Below are 16,098 nucleotides of genomic sequence, written 5' to 3' on the forward strand. Positions count from 1 at the left end.
ATAAAAAATAAAAGGTAAATTGGCCTGGTGTGGTGGGCCACACTTGTAATTCCAGGACTTTGGGAGGCCGAGGTGGGTAGATCAGCTGAGGTCAGGAGTTCCAAGACCAGCCTGGCCAACATGGTGAAACCCCATCTCTACTAAAAATACAAAAATTAGCTGGCTGTGGTGGTGGGCACCCAAATTCTTGGAGGCTGAGGCATGAGAATCGCTTGATTCTGGGAGGTGAAGGTTGCAGTGAGCCAAGATCGCGCCACTGTACTCCAGCCTCGGTGACAAGAGGGGAAACTCTGTCTCAAAACAACAACAACGACAACAAAAAACCAAGAAATAATAAAAGATAAATTAATCGAAACTCATCACTAAAGTAGTGAGCATTTTGATATGTCTTCTTCCCAATTATTATTTTTGACTATGCAATGACTCTTTTCAATCAGTGATACCGGTTTTGGTGTTTGCTTTTTTTTTTTGAGATGGAGTCTCGCTCTGTCGCCCAGGCTGTAGTGCAGTGGCACTATCTTGGCTCACTGCAACCTCTGCCTCTCTGGCTCAAGCAGTTCTTCTGCCAACACCCCCAAGTAGCTGCCACTAGAGGTGTGAATCTTGCTTTTAGTAACTAACAAACAGCTTGTGGGGGTGGGATGGGGACAGAATATAATTCAGTAATATACTTGGATTGTAAGATACATCTGGACTTCAGAAAACTTCTTTTTTAAAAATTATTTATTTCAATAGGTTTTGGGGAAACAGGTGGTGTTTAGTTAATGAATAAGTTCTTTAGTGGTGATTTCTGAGATTTGATGCACCCAACGTGTAGTCTTTTATCCCTCACCCGTCTCTCACCTTTTCCTCAAAGTCCATTGTGTCATTCTTATGCCTCTGCATCTCACAGCTTAGCTCCCATTTGTGAGTGAGAACATATGGTGTTTGATTTTCCATTCCTGAGTTACTTCAGAAAACATTTAAATGAAGGAGGGTGTGTGTCTCAGAACCAAGGAAACAATTTGAATCTTAATGGCTACTCATTGAGTATGTCATGTTAAATTACAAATAATATTCGGCATTATCAAAATAATATCTAGAAGATAACCATTTCTTTATAAAGTATTTTGCAAGATCATAGGTTATGCATTTTTTCTGTTAAATTTCCAGTTTTAAAATGAGTTTTCAACTTGCATAATTTGATTAATTATATAAACATACATGGTTTCGTATTCTTTACACTTATGTTGAACTTAGAGCTATTACATACTGACTTTTTTCTCTTTTAAAGTTTTGATTATTTGTGATGGAAATAATTTAGATGTGACAAGATGCATGAATGAACTAAATAGTTGGTTTCTCAGAGAAAGGGGAAGACACGCATTTTTTGTCAGCCAACTCAAACGTTCTAGCTAATAAATGCTGTTTTAGAATTCCTCATAGTTTTAAGCTAAATTACTTTGATATTGGTAGTATATATTATGCAACTTATGGTTTTTTTTGGTATTTTTTTAGGATTCTCAGTAACAATAAGATATCTGAGCTGAAGAACGGCTCATTTTCTGGGTTAAGTCTCCTTGAAAGATTGTGAGTATTCTTTAATTATCATCTCATTATTATTTTGTTTAATGTGTTTTCATTGTAAACCTATTACTAAACTCCCAAGTATTCAAAACAAAAAGAGTTTTTCTGACTTTTTTTAATGAAAAGTTTTAATAATTTATTTTAAAAAACAAGTAATGATCTAAATTCTGTAAAGGGCCAGATAGTAAGTAAATTGGGTTTTCACAGCTGGCCACAAGTGACTCACCTCTGCCATTGAAGTGTGATTGAAGCCTTAGATAATAAGCCAATGACTATTGCATAAGACAATACTTAGGAATAATAAATGAATTGATGTGGATGTCTGCCAATAAGTCTTTACTTATACCAGAGGTCATGGACCATACTTGGTTGACCTTAAAGTATGCTAGCTTAAAGCATAGATGCTGTGTTGAAATTCTGTATCCTGAAATATGTATGCTATGTTAGGCCATGCTTGCATTGTTATGGAGAAATACCTGATACTGAGTAATCTACCAAGAAGAGAGATTTAATTGGGTTACAGTTCTGCAGGCTGTACGGGAAGCATGGTGCTGGCATCTGCTCTGCTTCATAGGAGCCCCAGGAAGCTTACAGTCATGGTGGCAGGCCAAGCTTGCATGTCACATGCCGAAAACAGCAGCAGGGGTCGGATGTCAAGGGGAAAAACACTTGTATAAACTTTGATATTTTATTCAGGTGTGTTTGAATGTGATATGTGTATATATATATTTTTTTCTTAGCAATTAGGTCTAGTTTTGCTTGTGGTATGTTACAGGTAGCATTCATATTTTTGGTTAGGTGAGTTTCAGACCATGGGCATTTAATTGACTTGTATTCTGAATGCTCTTCCGGGGTCACGTTTCAAATTCCCCTGTAACTCCTGTATTTAGGATACAATTTCAAAATACATAAGGGAGCTACACTGTGAAACCATCTCCGTTTCCGTGGAATTACAGACTGTCCTCATTTCTCTTAATTCTCTTTGCTCAGCTTCACTTTCTCCACTTCTCTCCATGGCCTTTTCTTGACCCTTTCACCTAGAGGCTTCTCCTGTGATTGAACTCCCGAAGGACTTCAGTGCTTAGGTTTCTGATATGTTATATAAATATATATGATATAGAGTTCTTCATTTTTTTTTTTTTTTTTTTTGAGATGGAGTCTCACTCTGTTGCCCAGCCTGGAGCGCAGTGGCATGGCCTTGGCTCACTGCAACCCCTGCTTCCCAGGTTCAAGTGATTCTTTTGCTCAGCTTCCTGAGTAGCTGGGATTACAGGCACGTGCCAGCACGCCTGGCTGATTTTTGTATTTTTAGTAGAGACGGCGTTTTACCATGTTGGTCAGGCTGCTCTCGAGCTCCTGACCTCGTGATCTGCCCTCCTTGGCCTCCTAAAATGCTGGGATTGTGGGAGTGAGCCACTGTGCCCAGCTAGAGTTCTTCTTTCATTTAGATCAGATGTCTTTAAGTTAGGTTGTTTACACGCATATATAGATACATACAGAAACACACAGGAATATTTTAAAATGTACTTGGCACGGTAGCACTTTATTTCAATATTCCTGTCATGGTCTACGTTGTCCATGTGCTTTAGACTATGCTGATCACACCCTTGGCTCTAGGCCTGCCTAAGCTAAGGACGGTCCTTCATATACATTTCATGGTTCAGGAATGGACATTTGGGGCCATCAGGAAAGCAGACAGGAAGCCTCGGAGGACCTGGCAATGCATGACTGCCTTAAATCATTGTGTGAGACTGTACATTCTTATATTTTTCATTCCTTGCAAAGAAAAGTTAATGGGTTGACAGATATCCTTTGCATATAATGCATTGTCGGGCATTTAGTATGTGCTTGGTTGATAATGAAAGGAATTAGTGTGGTCTTCCCTTTCCAAAGGAAGGATGGCAGGCACTCCTAGGTTATAAATAGTGTCTGCTGTGTTTAGAAACACATTTTATTTTTGGCACCTAGGATTGATGTGGCTGTTCATGTACACCGTAAAAAGTATAGACAGCACAGCTAATGTTCTGTGCTGTGGTGTGAATTACTACTCTTTTTGCATCTATTTCTTAATTTCCCTTGTCTTTGACCTTATTTTCGGCCATTTAAAGCTGATAAATCTCTGCACATGTTGGAAACCAATTAAGTAGCCATTTTGGGTGATACTGAGGTGCTGTGATTGTTTTTAGCCAGGGGTCTGTTTATTCCTGAATCGCAGAATACTTCCCCACTCCTTTGTGGGACCAGAGAGATAAATATATAGATAAGGGACCTTGAAAGACTATTTTATTAGTGGGGGCTTCAGTGTGAAAGCCCAGTATTGACCCTGCGACCTGGACCTCTTGTGTTGGAGAACGTCTTTACCTACGCTGGCCCTAAGCTCAGTATATCTGAAGTTCACACACGTCAAGGTCCAGACCTGGTCTTAGCTTCAGTCCAGCAGTGTGGGGGAGGCCATGCCTGCTCAGGTGCGACCTGCCTCCCGTACTGTCTTTGTCATAGAGCAGCCCACTTTAGAAAGAAAGAGAAAGTAATGAAAGGACTGGGCTCTTCTTTTCCCCTGTATATACTTTTTCATTTTAATTTTTAAAGAAGTAGCTGGGATTACCGGTGTATGCCACCACACCTAATTTTTTATTGTGGGTAGAGATGTGATTTCACCACGTTGACCAGGCTGGTCTCAATCTCCTGACCTCAAGTGATCTGCCCGCCTCGGACTCCCAAAGTGTTGGGATTACATGCATGAGCCACTGCGCCCGGCCCCATCTCTGTCTTCATTGCATAGAATTGCCATTCTTATATAATGCTGTATATTTAGTTACTGGTATTTAGTGACATGCCTCCCCCGTTTCCTCTAACTGCTGACACTACAGTTGCCTCCTCATCAGTGTGTCTGACTTTCCAGTGTTCATCCTACCCCTAGGCCACCAAGGTCATTCAGTTTCTCTTCCAGCTATTGACAGAGTCTGTCATAGTCAATAAGAGATGAGGAGCAGAGCAGCCTGCTGTGGGGTTTGGAGAAGGATTTCCTAGCTTTGAAGGAGAAGTATGAGAAGAAAGTGTTCCTTTTTGACTTTGCCTTGGAGGTGATTTCTGAACCTGGGATACCATGTTGTGAGTGAGGCTCAGCCTGGAGGCACAGTTGCATTCTGCAGATGGTGGATCTGAGAGATGGATGGAACCAACCACCAGCCCGATTTCTTGATGGTTGGTAATGCCAGAGAATTGCTTTTGTGATTGTTGAAGCTGTTTCGAGTTCAGGGTTCTGATACTTGGAGTTAAAGGTATCTTGCCTGGTATACTTCATGTTCTTTCCTAAAGGAGGTCATTCTTTTGCCAGCACTTAAAATATTCCTTTAGTTCTATTTAAGCAATTCGTGTGCTTTTTATTTCATTTATGCTTTAATGATCCAATATATTCATATTTAGCCATAGGTCCTGAAGTCAGACTCCTGTCTCCTAGAGAAGCTGTGGGTTAGTTGGTGGGGGTGGGGGTGGGTGGGTGGAAAGGGGATGGTAAACAAGAGAATCTGACTATAAATATCTTTTGGCAATGCCTGATTAATATGGCTGTTATTAAATGTTATATAATATGTCAAGAATTTTTTATTAGAGAAAAAGAACATATTTAAATTATATTACAGTGTCCTCAGTTATTCATGAGAGGTATTTTGTAGAAACATATGCAGTTCATCACTGACTCCAAATTAATGTACTGCTTTACCTAAATCAGTTCCTTGTAGATGCTGTTTAAAATCTGAAAAGGGAAACCTATGTTTTAAAAAAAATGGAACTGACATTATATATTTCTGTTTACAGAGCTTTTTAGCTTATGCAAAACAAGTCAGAAACATAGAGGTTTAATTTTTTCATAAAATCATCTTATCTTCTTGAAGTGAGGGTCGGCTGGGGAGTTGGATGGAGGGAGATAGGAACTAGTAAGTCAAGCCTGATGAGTAACTTTATTCCTGGGACATAAAACACTGGGGATTAAAAATTCGATTATGAACATTTTGAAACATACAGAAGAATTGGAATGGCAATGCCATAATCTTTCATATTACCAATTTACTGACGCAGATTCAACAATTCAATAATTATTAACAATAGTGCCATCATTTTTTCTTCTGTATTGGAATATACCTACACATGTTTGGTGAATTATTTGAAGGTCAGCGGCAGACATCGTGACTATCTACTTTTATGGAGAAATGTAAATGATTCTGAATGAGATACTGCATTCTCTTCATTATCTGGGTTTATGAACATCCTTGTAATTTTGTAGCCAACCATAATTTACTAAAAATATTTTCATTGAAAGGTTAATGTAATTCTGTCTCCCAGCCTTGGTGTGTTCTTTCATTCATTAACATATCCATCCACACGTTCTATATTGAATGTCTCCCTCTCGCTGAGTGGAGCAGATCCTGCTTTCTTGGAACTCGTGGTATTTCAGTAAAGACAGTTTAACTGAGGTCCACTTGGTACAGCGTGAGAAGAGATGCCACAGGACAGGGTGCAGAGCTCTGTTGTTCACAGGTATTTTTCTGGAGGAAGGAATGGAGTTTCATCCAAGGCCTCAAGGATGTGTGGATGAAGAGAGATGGAGGTGAAGGTGTGAGCTGGAGGAGATTGAGATGTGTTCAGGACAGGGAATCCAAAGTGTAGAGGTCTAGAGGTGAGAGGAAATACCCTTTCTAGAAACAACTTGCCGTATGACTGATATAAATGAAGAAAGACAGGGTGAGCGTTAAGGGAAGATGCTGAGCAGATGGGAAGTGAGAATTGTAGAAGGAAAGGTGGGCAAGGCCAGGACCATGGGTAGCCTTGGAAGTTACCTTAATGCACCTGAACTTCCTTCTGAGGAGACTGTGGATCTTTTTGAGGTTTAAATCAGAGCAGAGAGTTGATCAGGTCTGAGTTTAAGAAAGATCACTTCAAATGGAGAATCAGACACAGGTGAGTACTTGTGTGGTTTACAACCTGGGCAAGGGTAATAATAATGACCAGGACAGAGAGGCAGTGACTTTGAGGCCTAGTTGGAAGACTGGGTGATACCACATAAAATAACTTAGTTTTTCAAACATATGGAGAAGTTGAAAGAATTTTATCTCTAGCAACACATGACCAACTTTTCAGTGTGTTTGCTTTACCTGTTTCCCTATTATTGTAGCTATACATTTACTTGGTTTCTTTAGTGAATCTCCACTGCCTCAATCAGAAAGATACACTTAAATCTTGGCCACTTATTACGATCAAGAACTTGGCCGAATTTCTTAATCTGTGTGTGAGTTTCCTCACCTGAAACAATGACACTGCCTCTTTGAGTGATTGTAAGGTCTTAATGGTATGATAAGTGATAGATACCAACTCACTGGATTTAGTGGTTTGTGTAACTGCACAGCCCAGAGTCATAGGTGGATTTCAGGCTTGGCTGGATCTCAGTGCTCACCATTTTTCTCTTCCCCTCTGTTGGCTTCTTCAGATTGTGGCAAGAGTACCATTAGCAGCTCCAGACTCAGATCTTGACCTCTTATCAAACCAGTGGGGGCTGGGCGCGGTGGCTCAAGCCTGTAATCCCAGCACTTTGGGTGGGAGGCCGAGGCAGGTGGATCACGAGGTCAAAAGATCGAGACCATCCTGGTCAACGTGGTGAAACCCTGTCTCTACTAAAAATACAAAAAAATTAGCTGGACATGGTGGTGCATGCCTGTAATCCCAGCTACTCAGGAAGCTGAGGCAGGAGAATTGCCTGAACCCAGGAGGCGGAGGTTGTGGTGAGCCGAGATCACACCATTGCACTCCAACCAGGGTAACAAGAGCGAAACTCCGTCTCAAAAAAAAAAAAAAAAAAAAAAAAGAAACCAGTGGGAATGTTTATGCTCATACCTCCCTCCCCTACAAGTCCTAGGTTTAGTTAGACCAAAGTCATATAATTACTAAGGCCAGGGTATTTGAAAAATCTGGACAAGATTGATCAGGTGTCATCCCTGAAGGGATGGTGCTGAAAATTTGGGGGCACGACCTGTACGATATGGAGAAGTAGAGGGGTTTCCACCTCAAAGCAGTGGAGAAGGCTGACACCCCAAAAGAGAAAATCTAAACATTAAATAATTGATAGCAATCACTAGTGTTATTACTGTTAAATTTTGGAATCTTTGATAGTTTCAAACCTTTCCCACTTTCACTCACTGTAGAATTTTTGAATGTTTGAGTGGCTTCTGGTTTACACCTTTCTGCTCTTTATCCTCAGAATGGAGTGGACAGAGTTTCCTTAGGTCTCTGCTTGGCCTGGACACTGGCTAGTTCACAGCAGGGAACTTATCCTCTGAATAATATTCCTCTTTCTGTTGAAATTGCTACACCAAGGACCATCTTCTTACTCCAAGTTAAGAGGAGAACTTAAAAGCTGGTTTGAAGTCCAGAGAGAAGGATGGGATTTGTGAGTTTACCGAACTCCTAAGAGCTTTTGTGACCATTTAAGTGTATTCTGTGAAGCTCTGACTTCTTCAGATCTTTTCAGATACTTTATTTAGAAAATGGCTTAGAGGCCAGGGTGCAAAAAGCAAAAAAGTTAGGGTAGCTACCAGCATTGACAAAGCTGTTTTCATCTTGTGGAATATGAAGTTTTCAGAATCCTGATTAATGAAGTACTTATTCAGTGATGGTAATCAGAGCGTGGACTTAATACTGAAGTTTAATGATCATTTTGTTTTTTAAAATATTGTGAGGTACTGGTGGTGGTGGCGGCAGGGGTTCAGTTTTATTTAGGAACACCTGGCTCTGATTGTGGGGAGGTGGTAGAATTGCAACTCCAGCCCTCGCTACTGAGGAATGCCTGTTAAAATGAGGATGAGATGCAAGAAAGACCATAGAATTTCTGGAAACCACAGTGATCCCAGGATTTATGGTTGCATTTCCAGAGCAACGTCCTTGGGAATTTCTAGTCCAGTCTCTATCACCACGTACTAAATAGCACCCAAGTGTGGGAAGCCTCAGTGCCACGCACATCAAAAATGCTGGGCTTACGGTAAATGAGTGACAGCTGCTGTTGAGCAAAGGGCCAACCTCCTCAGGATGTTTTTGTGAAATTTCTGGGAAATCTGTCCAGAAACCAACTTTGATGTTGTAATTTTTGCATCTGGATGGAATGAGCCTGAGAAAAACCTGGTGTGTTATGAGTCATGTCATATATAGCAGTTAGCTTTCAGTAGCTGGTGGGACAGTAAAGCTGAATGTGCCTCTCATTGGATGGAAGAAAACACATGAATCTGTGCTTATTGCAGCGAGACTTCCTCAGAGTCCTTTTCTGTGACATAAGTAGAGAAGGGATACGCACTGCTTTTTGATTTGGAGAGGATGGAGAAGGCAAACTGGGGATTTTCCTCTACATAATTTAGACTGCCTCGGCACAGGTGAGAATGTCCATGAAGGAGCAATTGTTAATCGAGAGCCTAGCACAGTGGTGTGCTGACAGGTGGCGCCAGTGGTCCAGGGTCCACTTCCAGGAAGGTCTTGTACATTTCAAGTAAGTAATAGACTGAGGAACCCTGGAGATACTGGTTACCTTGGCTTCTACTGAGCATTTCTCTACATGTCTGTTTGTTTCACCAACGGCATGCGCATCCTTAAATGAAGAGTAGTGTTGGAAGCTGACACGTGGCTGTGTAAGGAAGGGGCAAGGATGCCGCTGTTAGGTAAGGATGTCAGGAAAAGAAAAACTGAAAAGAGTTTCAGTTCACCATCTGGCTTCAGCTTCCCTGAGAGATGAGCAGAGGCCACTCTGGCTTCAGTAGACGAGGTTGTAGGTGAGTCCTGACAAACAGATCCAGCTGAGGGTGTCCCATAAAGCTGAAGTATGCACCAGCCGCTCGCAGGATTGTGGTCTAGGGGAAAAGGCTGTATTTAGACTGTTAGCTTTCTGCAGAGGTCTAGCCAAACACTTGTAAAGGCAACTGGCGATTCCCTGCCTGAGCCCAGCCACCAGGAGGGGAGCTGTAGGCAGAGCCTGTCTCCAAAACCACACGGAAGACACTCACTGCTGCCTCCCACTCCCACGTGGTCATGCTCTTGCCTGAAGGTGCCAGCATATTTGAGAATAATGAGGATCAATGGTGACTGCTATTAAATACCACATGGTATGAAGCTTGTGCATCTTTGCTTTGAGTTATATATTGTGGTTTACCACACATGTATTTTATATCCTCACTTCATAGAAAACCTAACCATAGGCTGGGCGTGGTGGCTTATGCCTGTAATTCCAGCACTTTGAGAGACTGAGGCAGGCAGATTGCTTGAAGTCAGGAGTTTGAGACCAGTCTGGCCAACATGGCAAAAACCTGTCTCTACAAAAAATACAAAAAATTAGCTGGGTATGGTGGCATGTGCCTGTAACCTCAGCTAATCTGGAGGCTGAGGCACAAGAATTGCTTGAGCTGGGAGGCGGAGGTTGCAGTGAGCTGAGATCACGCCACTGCACTCCAGCCTGGGTAACAGGGCGAAACTGTCTGAAACGATGACAACAACAAAAAACCCCCAAAAACCTAAATATAGAAGGCCAGAGAAGGGAAAGTATATGACCAACCAAAAGATATGAATTTAAGAGTGTATATTTTGGAAGATGGTTTTAAAAAATTCAATTGAACGATATTTGTCGCAATTGTAATTAGATTTACTTTGATATCCAAAGTATGGCATACTAAGGAAGAAATTGATCGTGGTTCCTTGATAATTGTGGAGTTGAATGATACTACATCACGTATTTCTTTTATGACATATATTTTTATTCTTATAGTGACCAAAACAAAAGGCTTTGGAGCCAGATTTGTCAAATTTGAATTCTGACTCTGCCGTTTACTGCTGGGCTGATCTTGGCTTAACCATTTTGGCATCAGTTTCCTCCCATTATTATTCTACCTTTTTTTTTTTTTTTGTATAGCCGGTAAGTGTAATGTGCCTGAATACTTGTTACAGTGTTGATATGCAAATAACTTTTCTTTTATTTTTAACAGGGACCTCCGAAACAATCTTATTAGTAGTATAGATCCAGGTGCCTTTTGGGGACTGTCATCTCTAAAAAGATTGTAAGTGTTTGAATTGCTTGTTTATGAGTTTGAATTGTTCCTTGTATAAGTAGCTGTCAACTTTAGCATGATGAAAATGGACATTTAATAACTTTCAGAGCTTCACTTGGCCAGGTCCCGATAGAGAAATGGAAAGAGGCTAGGCGCTGTGGTTCACTCCTGTAATTCTAGCACTTTGGGAGGCTGAGGCGGGAGGATCATCTGAGGTAAGGGATTCAAGACCAGCCTGGCCAACACGGTAAAACCCCATCTCCACTAAAACTACAAAAATTAGCCAGGCGTGGTGGTGCCTGCCTGTAGTCCAAGTAACCTGGGAGGCTGAGGCAGGTGAATCACTGGAACCCGGGACGAGGAGGCTAGAAGGAGCTGAGATCACACCACTGCACGACAGAGCGAGACTGTCTCAAAAAAACTAAAAGAAAAAGAAAAACAGAAAGAATATTTTATAGAAGTAGCTGAGAAGAGTAGCTGTCTCTCCATTCTTTATTCTTTCAGAAAGCATTTACTGAGCACTGGCCACTTACCATTCCCTGACTTCTTTGGAAGATCTTGCAGACTCTTGGGTAGGGGGGTAACATAATATAAGGGAGGAAAAATAATTCTCCCTCCACCCTTCTAGTTTCTCAGCTTGGACTTCTGACAAAAGACAGATTAACAAGAGAAAAACAGAAGCTCAGGAAAAGAGTAACTCTCAAAAGAGGTGGCTTAGAACTCTGGCTTACGTAGCATTTCAGCAAGGAGCAATACATTTTCAGAGAAGTGCCAAGACAAAGGAAAAGGACCTTGAGTCTCTTAAGGGAAAGCAAATTGTAGGAAGGCAAATATATGGGAGACTAAGGGTAGATAAAGTCTAATTAGTAATGTTTGTTATGTAGATTCCTTTGGTGCCTTGTCTAAGCTGATAAGGGTCTAAAGCCCTCTCCTGGGAGGAACTTTTGTCCTTTCTGGTGGAGAGGGGAGGAGACACACCTTTGTTAATTTATGTCGTGCTTTTAGTCAGATAGGGTAGAGCAGAGAGCTTTTCTTATATCTGTCTGCTTCTTTTCAATTGCCTGTAGCTCAAAATAATCCTTATGCCAGCATGACATGTTTTTGGGTGGCATGCTCTGCTGCCTTCAGTCGTTAGTGAAAATACATGTGAACATGCACACAGGCGCTGTAACAGGTAAAATCATAAACGTAACCTGCTAGGGAAAGGAGAGAGCACTTGCAATGGAAACAGCCTGTCAGGAGAGCCACTGACTTGTTTAGATTCGAACTTGCTCCTAAGGGCTGAATATGTATTAAAAAGGCCTTCCAAACAGGGTGAGCGCAGGTGTGCAAGAATGTTTCTCTTGGGACAGAACTTTTTGAATATGGAATTGACATGATGAGATTTGTATTTCCGAATATTTCTGATGGCAGTAAGGAGAAATCACGTAAGTGTAGGGAGACCAGGGACAAAAGATCAGGGAGAGAGACCAGATGTTTGGTTTTATTTTCCTTATAGTCATCCTGTTGGCTGGCTCTAGCTCTTGTTTTTTGGGGGTTCTTACATACTTAACTTTGAGTTTTCTTTTTTTCTCCCTCCAATGTATGTGGGTATTTTTTGTGTCTTACTGGTTTTCTATAGTATTTGTATAATAACACTGGGTATGGTTGCTTTTAGTGTAATTATGCTGTGTCTTAAATGTTGACATTGACTTTCCATCCTAATACATTTTACATCTTCTATTTTATTTAGTCATTTAAAACATTTCTTTTTGTTTTCAACTTTTTAGTTCAGCGATACAAGTTCAGGTTTGTTGCATAGGTAAAGTTGTGTCATGGGTGTTTGCTGTATAGATTATTTCATCACCCAGGTGTTAGGCCTAGTATTCGTTAGTTGTTTTTCTTGATCCTCTCCCTCCCCCCATCCTCCTCCCTCCAAAAGTCCCCAGTGTGTATTGTTTCCCTCTATGTTTCCATGTGTTCTAAACATTTAGCTCCCACTTATAAGTGAGGACATGTGATACTTGCAAAACCTATTTCTTTTTTTGTCAAATCCAATTGTAGAAATTGGACATGCTGTTTTTGCAGAAGATTTTTTTTGTTACTGTTTTTGCAAGTAAGATAGATACCTTTCATCTAAAATCTATCATCTGTAGCTTTCCTCCCATTTCTTTCTCTTAGGCAGTCTTAAGGGTCAGAAGTCTGTAAGATTAAGAATGGTAGGAGTTAAAGGATTTTCTCTTTGTTTTTTAAAATTAGTTACAATTTGAAACAGTAGGGGATTTTAATACCTGTAGTTTTTGCTGGGGGTGGGTGGTGGTTCCCTGTGTTTATCAGTCTTTGTCTGCTCTCATTAGAAGCTCAGGGACATCTGGAGGAGATCTTACTATTAATCAATTTTCTTCTCTTCCACTTATTTTGCACTTTATTATTTTTCAGTGGAGGCTTTTAATGAAACGAGTTAGAAAAACTGGCTGGTCTGGGGTAGGTGATAGTGGAGACTGGAGCTCTAGGTAAGGAAGAGAAGAGGGTGGATATTATAGGAGTTATAGGAGGGTGGGTATTAGGCATCAGATTGCATGGGACCAAGCCAGGTTTACCACTCAGTACAAGTGCTGTCAGCCAGGTATAGCAGCACAAAGTGGGTAAGGCAGTGATCGGCATCCGTTCAATTCAACAAAAATTCATAACATCTATCCTGTGAGCCCAACTATTGATGCTCTGGGAAACAATTTCATTACAGCTATACTTACTTAAAATGGTACTTAGATATTGATAATGGGTTTTTATTTGGATTGAGAATCAACTTAAATTTGTTGATAAAACAAAAGAGAAACTAATGGATCTAGGATTCATGGAAGGCTCTAGAACAAGGCTATGGAGACACACAAGTAAGTCAGGAACCTCTTGAGGGGTTTGCAGTCTGATGGAATTGCAAACACCGACCAAGAACCTGGATATGGAGTTGAAATGCAATTACAAAGAGATGAAACAGTAGCTAGAGTTTAGCTGCAAAGTGTCTTGGATGTTGTTAGGCCTCAGCTATCCAGACACAGGCAGGGGATATGGAGCATGACCATAAACAGGCAGTGCCTCCAGACACAGGGTCACTAGGGAGTGGAGGGCAGCAGCAGATGAGCATGATTTATAGCAGTGAGTCACTTTCTTTATGCTTCTGTATATGCCCGGAGCCAGTTTTGCACCCATGTCAAGTAGGAAGCAAAAGTGCAGGGGCTATGGCCTACCCTAGCAGAAACTCTGGGGCTGCTGCTAGGTGATCTTCAGCCATCCCTCCCAGGGATTCTGATGTGAAAGTATGAGAACTTTTTAGAACATATTCCCCTCCAATCTGTCTTTACCTCAGTGGGAGGAATGTGAAATTACACTATCAGACAGGTTCTTTTCTTATCTCCTCCCTCTGTGTTCCACACTATTGTAGTCACAGCTTTTAGGTAATAAAAATGTTGATGCTGATTATCATATCTCTATGCTGAGATATACGTTGAAGAAAACATGGCTGTTAATAAAAAGCAGTTTCTTCAGGATGTTTTAGATACTGCAGACTATCTTAGATTCTCCATCTAGTTCTTTATCTTGCAGGAAAAATCTCTTAAACACTGCCATCCGAAATGAATTTTAAAAATTCTCGTTTAGGAGTATTTCATGTAATTACTGATATTGTACCAGCCATTGCCTTAGTGGTCTTTCATTGCATTACATGTTAAGTAGTCTCTTGTGTTATTGCTTAAGAAGGTAATTGCCATTCATAATATTCTTCCCACTAGAAGATACATTCTTAATTCCAAATAGATGACTTATAATTAGCTTAGGATACACAACTTGCAAGCTGAAGAAGTCCTGTATGTAAACTCAACCGCAGATAAAGATATTTGGCAGAAGTAATGTTTGCTAATTGCTTGTAGATAGAGACCCTTTTTCTTATGGGTTCTTAAGTCATTAATTTCAATTGTGCATCTCCCTTAACAAGCACGCATAAAGTATTTTTGTTATGATACCATGCCTTTGCCTTTAGTTTATAGATAATTTGAATCAGGAAGTTGAAGTGACTTTCTGAAGAATATACCATCAGAAGTAGATGAAACCTAGATCCATCAGTTTCTTTTGTTTATCAACAAATTTAAGTTCTCAATCCAAATAAAAACCCATTATCAATATCTAACTACCAATTTAAGTAGGTATAACTGTACTGAAATTGTTTCTCAGAGAATCAATGGTAATTGAACCATTTAAAGCTCAGAATTGAGACAAGATTATAAATAGAGCCCAGATATGCTTTTTAAAGCAACAATTTACAAGATGATGCCTAATTTTCTTAAACAGTGATATCCAGAAAGTAAAGGAAAATCAACTGAAATTTAAAAAAAAGCCCCAAATGATTAAATACTTAGGAGCTACAGAACAAGGACAGATAAAGCCTTGCATTGCTTAAGATTCTTTGATGAAAAGTTGCCATAAGAGTGGGAAGGTAGAACTGTGAAATTACTGAAGACCAGGATTACTTAAGGTGCTGTATTAGGCTTCTCCAGAGAGAGAACCAGTAGGAGATATGAGAGGGGATTTATTCGGGGGAATTGGCTCCCATTATCACGGAGGGAGAGAGGTCCTACAGGAGGCTTTCTGCAAGCTGGAGGGCCTGTGAATCCTGTAGCATGGCTCAGTCTAAGTCTGGGGGCCTCAGAACTGGAGAAGCTGACGTTGCAGTCCCCAGTCCAAGGCCAGAGGCCTGTATACCCTGGGAAGCGCATTGATGTGAGTTCCAGAGTCCAAAAGACAAAGAACCTGTAGACTGATGTTCAGCAAGAGAAGGAGAAGAGGTGTCCTACTCTGGAAGCAGGAGAGAGAGCAGAGAGAGACAAGCCCTCTCTTTTGCCTGTTTGTCCCAATGGGGCCCCAGCTGATTGGATGGTGCCCACCCATGTTGAGGGTAGGTCCTTCTTCTCTGCCCACTGATCCCATACCAGTCTGCCCTGGAACACCATCACAGACACACCCAAACCAATGCTTTGCCAGCCATTGAGGCCACTGAGTCCAGTCAAGTTGACACCTAAAATTAACCGTCTCATTTTAACTTTTGCAATTGTCAAGGAAAAAAAAATGAGTAGGTACCCAATTCAGATGCTGTGCTCTTAGAGTTTCTGGCGAGACCAATACATCTTCTGCCATTACCAAGTACACAGTTCAGAATCCAGTAGTTTTAGTTAGAAATGGATGGTCTAGATTACCTTAATGAAGAGTAACTCAAAGAATGTGTACTTCTCTATGACAGAGAATAATAGGGACATTGAAGGAAATACAGTGAAAACATTTTTGAAAGTCTGACTTACGGAGCTTATTCTAATTATTTTGTCAGAATTCAAAGTGTGATGATGATTCCAAATCTAACAACTAATAAAATTTGAGATTCATACCTTTAGGGTTTTCTCGCATACGACTTACTAAGTTCACTGAAAACAGTGATGAA

The 16,098-nt window shown here is 40.7% G+C and overlaps 1 protein-coding gene across 2 annotated transcripts in view; it reads left to right on the top strand.

Moving 5' to 3' along the window:
- Positions 1–16,098, top strand: part of ADGRA3 (adhesion G protein-coupled receptor A3) — a 133,613-nt gene that overhangs the window by 40,588 nt on the left and 76,927 nt on the right. Inside the window, exons 2-3 of one of the 2 annotated variants that reach the window (XM_002745946.6) lie at positions 1,498–1,569; positions 10,575–10,646. In XM_002745946.6, the coding sequence (XP_002745992.4) occupies positions 1,498–1,569; positions 10,575–10,646 (144 nt within the window). The remainder of the gene's footprint in view (positions 1–1,497; positions 1,570–10,574; positions 10,647–16,098) is intronic. The other variant, XM_035293955.3, reaches the window with a different exon arrangement.

Source organism: Callithrix jacchus, chromosome 3 (genome assembly GCF_049354715.1).
Source record: "Callithrix jacchus isolate 240 chromosome 3, calJac240_pri, whole genome shotgun sequence".
In the NCBI taxonomy this organism is placed as follows: Eukaryota; Metazoa; Chordata; class Mammalia; order Primates; family Cebidae; genus Callithrix; species Callithrix jacchus.